The sequence below is a fragment of the Limulus polyphemus genome, unplaced genomic scaffold, assembly GCF_000517525.1.
Source record: "Limulus polyphemus unplaced genomic scaffold, Limulus_polyphemus-2.1.2 Scaffold5461, whole genome shotgun sequence".
Lineage (NCBI taxonomy): Eukaryota > Metazoa > Arthropoda > Merostomata > Xiphosura > Limulidae > Limulus > Limulus polyphemus.
The window spans coordinates 64,670-72,715 of record NW_013671071.1 but is presented as its reverse complement, the minus strand read 5'-3'; the positions used below and the strand labels follow the sequence as shown (position 1 = coordinate 72,715).

The 8,046-nt window shown below is 32.9% G+C and overlaps 1 protein-coding gene across 1 annotated transcript in view; it reads right to left on the bottom strand.

Moving 5' to 3' along the window:
- Window positions 1-1,419: 1,419 nt before the first annotated feature.
- LOC106472605 (organic cation transporter 1-like) overlaps window positions 1,420-8,046 on the bottom strand; it is a gene marked incomplete at its 3' end in the record, with an annotated part of 11,080 nt that continues 4,453 nt past the window's right edge. Inside the window, exons 3-6 of the mRNA XM_013933258.2 lie at window positions 6,891-7,045; window positions 5,709-5,877; window positions 4,744-4,870; window positions 1,420-1,532 (exon numbers count right to left, since the gene is read on the bottom strand). Coding sequence (XP_013788712.2) covers window positions 1,420-1,532; window positions 4,744-4,870; window positions 5,709-5,877; window positions 6,891-7,045 — 564 coding nt within the window. The remainder of the gene's footprint in view (window positions 1,533-4,743; window positions 4,871-5,708; window positions 5,878-6,890; window positions 7,046-8,046) is intronic.

Sequence of the window (8,046 nt, the reverse complement as noted above, 5' to 3'; positions counted from 1 at the left end):
TATAATAACTATAATATCTATAATAACTATAATATATATAATAACTATAATATCTATAATAACTATAATAATTATAATATCTATAATAACTATAACAACTATAATAACTATAACAACTATAATATCTATAATAACTATAATAATTATAATATCTATAATAACTATAACAACTATAATAACTATAACAACTATAATATCTATAATAACTATAATAATTATAATATCTATAATAACTATAACAACTATAATAACTATAATATCTACAATATCTATAATAACTATAATATCTATAGTAACTATAATAACTATAGTAAGTATAATAATTATAATATCTATAATAACTATAACAACTATAGTAACTATAATATCTATAATAACTATAATATCTATAATAACTATAACAACTATAATATCTATAGTAACTATAATATATATAATAACTATAATATCTACAATATCTACAATATCTATAATAACTATAATATCTATAATAACTATAATAACTATAATATCTATAATAACTATAGTAACTATAATAACTATAGTAAGTATAATAATTATAATATCTATAATAACTATAACAACTATAATATCTATAATAACTATAACAACTATAATATCTATAATAACTATAACAACTATAATAACTATAATATTTATTATACCTGAATGTGATACGATTAACTCAATAAGTTAAACTTTTGTGGGAAAACTTTGTTCAGATGATAAACAAAAGTAAAAATAGATGTATAAAGGCCGTGATCTTGTAATCAGACTCTATTAAATAAAATTTTTAACCTTTGAACTCTGAACGTTTTAAATATTTAATAACTAATAATTCTAGAAAAAAAAACACATTGTAAAAATTTCATAATGTCTGAATACTAAGTATATTTAAATGATAAATAACTAAAAACCCTGCAAACAGTCATTGCAACGAAATTCCTATGCGGCTAGTCTGAAGGTTTATAACGCTAAAAACTGGGTTTCGATACCCGTGGTGGGCACTCGCAGCACAGATTGTGCTCATTGTGTAGCTCTGTGCACAGATTGTGCTCATTGTGTAGCTCTGTGCTTAAGAAAAACAAACCTATTGTCTGAATTCTAAAAGTTTTTAAATGTTAAATTGTTAGTTATCAGTTCTCGTAATGGAAATCCAACTGTATGAATTCTGATATACACGAACGTGTGTCATATTATTATGTTCTCTCTTCAACGACTTTAACTCTTTCTTTGGATTTTTATGCTTTGTCAGAGCTGAATTTGCTTATTATTTACAGCTATGACGTACCAGTTGTAAATATTTTACTAATGTTTCTTATACTATGTGAAAAAATCGTCTTGTTTTAATTGTATTTTCCTTTAAGATAATAACGTTTAAAGTATTACACATTAGTCCTTTCTAAAGTCAAAACTTACCAGATTAGGGTTAGAAAAATAAAATGTTTTCTTAAATTTCGATACCGAAATAACACTGTCACATTGTGTGCTGTGTCAATCTGTTTCTCTCTCGCAGCCTCTTTTTCCACGTTCTGGAAAATGAAAAAAGAAAGGAAATGAACTGCTTTTTCCGAAAATGTAAACCCATATTCATCAAATGCTAAGTAGCTGGTTAGAGAGTATTATAGAAAGCCAGTTCGTATAATTCAAACAATATCAAGTTTCAGAACCTCCTTCCTGCACTGTTAGAAACGCAACTACAAACATAGTAAAAGGTGACAACGTATCAACATTTAAAATCCACGTCAACATTTCCATTACTAGAACTATCCAAAGGAAAATAATAAGTGATGAAATATTTGGAAGTCTAGGGTTTTACCAAGTTGATACTAGTATATCAACTACATGCTACGTCTTCTACTAAAACACAGAGGTTAAGTACGGGTGCTAAAAGATCGTTCACGAGGGATGTATTTTCTTTACACTACTTAAACTTGCAGATAAAGCTGGTGCTCTGTATTTCGTATGATCTAATATTATTCTCACACAGGGCCGCCCTTGGGGGGGGGGGGGTGCAACGGGTGCGAGGCAACCGGTCCCCAATCAAATGAGGCCCTGTTTAGTTCATTTTTCTCAATAAGGGTCGGTCAATTCGACCGACCACGTCACCTCTTTGTACTCGTTTAGTCTTTATAGTTTGATACTACTAACTTATAATATAATGTGTATATCTGCACAAAATTTGGCAGACTTTCAGTAAACATTATAAGTCTTTCACACACAAAAATCATATTTTTAGTGAAGTATTTTTAATAAATTAAAAAAGATTTGTCATTGAATATATTAAGTATTTTTTTACTAGCCCACGTGCAAAGTGATTTTTATGTTAAGATTAAAAATACTTTTTTTCGTCTCAAAAATCTCAAGTTTCATTTGCATAATCTCTAAAGCATCCTAGATATATTTTAAATGTTTGTATTCAGTAAAACTTATATTTTATCTGTTATTTTTTCTATCCTAACTCTATACAAGGTCGGTCAATTTGACTGACCTCGTAACCACCAAAATAAAAAAAAATTAAACTAATCTAGATTACCGTTTTTCTTTCTAGAATGATTTCAAATTGTAACATGAAACTACATTCGTTTGTCCTAAGTAGCTTTCAACTCGTAACAATATACATCTATTTGTACTTAAATTTTATTGTTTTATTGACTTTTGAACTGTGTCTAACTATTATTTGCGCCATTATACGTTGTAAACCACTTGGAGAACGTGGAGATCACGTTACGCTGTCAAAGCAAAGGCAGCTGTTGAAGAAGTTGGTGGCAACCCTAATTTTCCATCTAAGAGACTACACAGAAGAAAAAGACAATATGATGAACTTTCTGACGTTGAAACTCCTTGTGACCCAGAACAGCACTCCAGAATTATATTCTTCAATACACTAGTTGATAATATACTGATGTAACTTCAAGAGTGATTTAGTAATATTCCCAAAATAATGGATGGCTTCAAATTCCTTCAGTATTTAATAGAACAAAACAGCTCCAATGAAAATTTAGAGCAGGCAGCAAAGGATTTTTAATTTAAAGACACTGGTCCTGAAATCATAGATGAGTTAAAAATTCTAAAATAAGTTCTGAAAGAAAATAACTATTCTGAAATGTGAGCCATATAGTTATTAAAGTTTTTGGTTAATTACGGATATGATGCAGTTTTTCCCAAAGTTGTTGTTGATCTCCCACTTTACCCAACCTTGCCAGTTACAGTGGCTAGTGCTGAATGCTACTTCAATAAACTGAAATTAATAAAATCATGTTTGCGATCAACAATGAGTCAATTCTTTGGTTGTCTTGAGAGGAAGCAAGAGGTTTCAAAAACCTTATAGATGAGTGAACCAGTGATAGTGGAAGAAAACTTAATCTCACTTAAACAAGAATTTTATATTTTCTTTTTCATTGATATTATTATATCTGCTTAATTTTTTATGTTTGAAAACTGGGTAGGTCATTACTAAAATTCAGTTTCAGATGCATTATACATGGTTATATATTTTTTTGTATATATAATTTCATGTACATTGTAGCAGTGGGGCCCACCATTAATTCTTGCCCCTGTACTCTAGGACCAGCTGTGTTCTCACGAGTTTCCCTAATACGTTGTTAACATAGCCCCAGTACGTTGTTAACATGACCTTAATACGTTGTTAACATAGTTCCAGTACGTTGTTAACATGATCTTAATACATTGTTAACGTAGCTCCAGTACGTTAACACAGTCCTAATGTACGTTGTTAACATTGACCCAGTACATTGTTAACACAGCCTCAGTATGTTGTTAAGACAGCTCCAGTACGTTGTTAACATGACCTTAACACATTGTTAACGTAGCTCCAGTACGTTAACATAGTCCTAATGTACGTTGTTAACATTGACCCAGTACAAATTCGAGGACGAGAAACCCACTTTGAGACTAATAATGTTGGAGACGGCTTGAATGGGTAATGAAGAAAAACTTTAATATAAGTTTAACATAACAGCAAATGTACAACGTTTCGACAAGGTTTTGTCATCATCAGTCCTAATGTACGTTGTTAACACAGTCCTAATGTATGTTGTTAACATAGACCCAGTACGTTGTTAACATCTTATTATAATGGAGCCTGTGATGTATACGTCCAAAACTCGGATGAAACTACCGCACCGATCATCACCAATCATAACTGGGTAATATTTTTATAGCTGAGCAATAAATAAAACAATTGAAATTTCCACAAAAATGACATGTTTCAGATTTAACCAATAAAAGTTACACACAAAGGAGTAAGTTTCAAATATAAAACAATCAAAAAACAAACTTACAAAAAGTATTTACATTTCTTTAGTGAACATCTCGTGAGTGTTGCAACAGAAAAGCAAGACACTTTCATTGATAACTGTGTCTACAAAGAAATACTTCAATAAAATCTACTCTGTGATGTAATACTGTGATGATAGCTCATTCTTAAACTAAAATATCAATAAAATCCTCTTTCTCAAGGATGGTGAACATTATTGACTGTGAAGTATGAGTACATTGTTGTAGAACTGTCAGACAATTCCAGAAAAGGTTGCAAGTCCAATAACCTTCCTCAGGAACTAGCAGTTATACCTGCCTGGAGGGTGGGTAATTCTTCTAGTAGCCCTAACGTATGTTGTTAACACAGTCCTAATGTACGTTGTCAACAAAGTCCTAACACATTGATGTCGTGTTTAACACGGGACGATTTAGTTTGAACACAACACACTATCTAATGTTCACCTTTAACCTCTCTACAAGATTATCAGGTACAGGACTTCCATTTCTCTCGGCTATTCGTGTCAGAATAACTACTGCTTCGTCATATCGTTTCATGGACACAAGCCAACGAGGAGACTCTGGTAGAAACCTGAAAAAAATGTTGACCTTATATTTTACATTTAATAACAACAACACCTGTCTTTCGTATATTTATCTTACATGTTGTGATAACGTTACTCCAGTTCAGTAATCTGAGTTAATTATTTATATATTAATACCGCTGCAGTCAACTTGTCGTAGAAACAAAACAGAAAGATCGAACATTTGGAGTTTGGTGTTTAGCTTTTGAAACAACACCGACAGTACTTTATAATAACATAATTTAAAAACTTATTATTCGAAAAAAAAATTTAACACTAAAACCTACACATATGAAAGTCCCCCTCCCCTTACACTGCCTATATTTATTCTTGTGCGTGTGTATAAAACTTGTCATGCAGCTGGGATTAGACAGGCAAAGTTAAATTATTTTATTGTACCTGATTGTATGAAACAAACTATATAACAAAGGAAAACTACAGAGGATCGTGAATATTTTAGTGACGTTGTGAAAGTCATTGTAGAGAAAAACTAGCTGGGTTGAGGTGTGACATCCATTTTATCAAATTAGCCACTAGATGGCGTACAATGATAGTGAAATTTTAACCAGAGAAAGAAGGACTAGCTGGGTTAAGGTGTGTCCTCCATTTTATCAAATTAGCCACTAGATGGCGTTGTTAAAATTTCACTATCATTGTAGAAATAGGGGATGGGCCGTCTTAGCAATATAGAGTTTTGACTTAGTTTTAAAATTATTATATTTATATCTACTGCTAGTATTGTATTTACATTTATCTGGTGAAAGGCATACAAATAGTGAAGCAAGGCTTAAGAATAAATTCGTTCTAGACTTAAAAAGTAAATTTTTTTTAACCTGATTACCGTACCTCCAGTACAAGAAATAGGGAATACAGAAACACGTGGTGACCAATCCAAGCAACACCCAGTTCCGTAGTAAGTAGGCGAAGAGGGGAAGCGTACACAGGCCTACTGTCCAAGCAATAGAACCAATAGTCATCATCTCTGTACGCTTGTCTGTTCCCACTATTTCAAACACTGAAACAAATTTAAACAAACTGTTTACTAATGACCACTGATACAGAAGACAATCATAAAATCTGAAAATACCAAACAAAGTCCAAAATCGTTGTAAAGGAAGAAGAGATATGTGGTCAGTGTTTTGGCCAAATGACCTTTAGTGGTATCATTGTGTCCTTTATAAGTTAACAATGTGTGGGCAGGGGGGTCCGGCATGGCCACATGATTAGGGCACTCGACTCGCAATCTGAGGGTCGCGGGTTCGAATCCCCGTCACACCAAACATGCTAGCCCTTTCAGCCATGGGGGTGTTATAACGTGACAGTCAATCCCACTATTCGCTGGTAAAAGAGTACCCCAAGAGTTGGCAGTGGGTGGTGATGACTAGCTGCCTTCCCTCTAGTCTTACACTGCTAAATTAGGGACGGCTAGCGCAGATAGCTTTGCGCGAAATTCAAAAACAAACAAGTGGGCAGGGGGGGTCTTTTAATAAATGTGTCAGATTGTGAATCCAATGGTCCTCATTTCGCGTCTTATTGCGCAAAATCGCACTCCTCATTTGGGGACATTATAAGACTGGTAGCCAAATAATACTATTAGATTAGAGTAGCCCAAGAGTTGGAGATTGTTGGTTTCTTCTCTTTACTCTATCAGTTTAACAATTATGGACGTATATAGTTTTTATGACGAAATAAACGAACAAATAACATCGTAGGATATAGATAGTTACTTTATAGCAAAAAGTTACGTAACATCAGTGATTAATATTTTGTATGACAAATGTTACATTCGCCATCTCCATTGAAACCTGAGTGTGGCCTAACGGTTAGTGCATAGGACTGATGATCCGGAGGTATCAACTGATCTGGACTTCCAAATAACGAACGGCTGTGTCTGACCTGGCCGTTTTTGTGGATGTTCAGGAAAACAAACAAACCATCCGGAACCAGTATGGTTATTCAGAAGTTCCTAGATGAAAGATCTTCTAGCTTCTAATGAAAAGAAACAAGACAGGAAGAAACGTAGCTTACGCAAGATGTATGGTAACTGGAAAAGCGTTGGTGAGAGCCCTCCATTGACCATTCGGAGCACAAGAAATGCTATGAAATTCGGTACGAAGAGTGAAGCAATTCCGCTCACCAGGGTGACAAAAACGCACAGGAAGAAGGTCAGCTTCCTTCCAATCCTGTAAGAGTTAAATTTTATATTAGTAATGAACATATTTTTTATTTAAATAACTGTAAAAAAATGAATGTTTAATACTTTCTTGCGCAGAATATTCGTAAAGTTGTGAGATAATAAATTCTGTTTTTATTTGGTTTTGGTTTTGTTTATCATACATTTATTATTCCTTCTGTTGTTTAGTTTATCTATGAATTTGTAGTTACATTTAAAACGCTAACTCAATTTCCAGTTGATCACGTTTAGTTTGAGTAAATATGTATTTATTATTAAACTGAGATCAGTTTCCCCTAGTGGTGACCTACAGATATTATTAATGTAGTAATAGATTATGTAAATTATGATCAAACGATTTGTAATCTCGTGATCTAACAAGTGAATAAGAACCGTACTTTGAGCTGTAACAAGTTCACGAGACACAGCTGAACAGTATTATTGGACGTGGTTAGTGATTTTCTAGTTTAAATACGACGGAATATTTTGGAATTAATTTTTTTTGTTTTTTTTTCGTGATTCCTTTGTTTATTGAAATATTTATTACCCTGGATTTATATATATTGTTACGTATCTGCTCGTTTGTTAATTTCCGGTATAAATTCTTCCCGAGGAACTTCAGCGATACAAGTCCTTTCATAATTAAAACTGGTTTATTCTTTCTCGATACAACTTTGTAATACACAGTCACTTTAACTTAACTACTTTTATAAACAGACGCTATAATTCACAGCGATTCACACACTTTACTTACGATTATCTATCTCTATATCTATCTGTCTATGCATATCTCTTCATCTCTGGCTTATATACTAAAAAAAGAGGGCGTCTAGCAAACACTGGGACATTCGTGAGGTTCCCCGATAAGTCATGATACTTCTAGAAACTCCAGCGCGCATGCTCCCAGCGTCGCGTGACTTCCGCTGTCGTAACAGTATTTTTCATAACTTTACATTGATTTTCAAATTACATTTCTAAATTTAACTTATTTCGAGCTTAGCTTGCTTTACA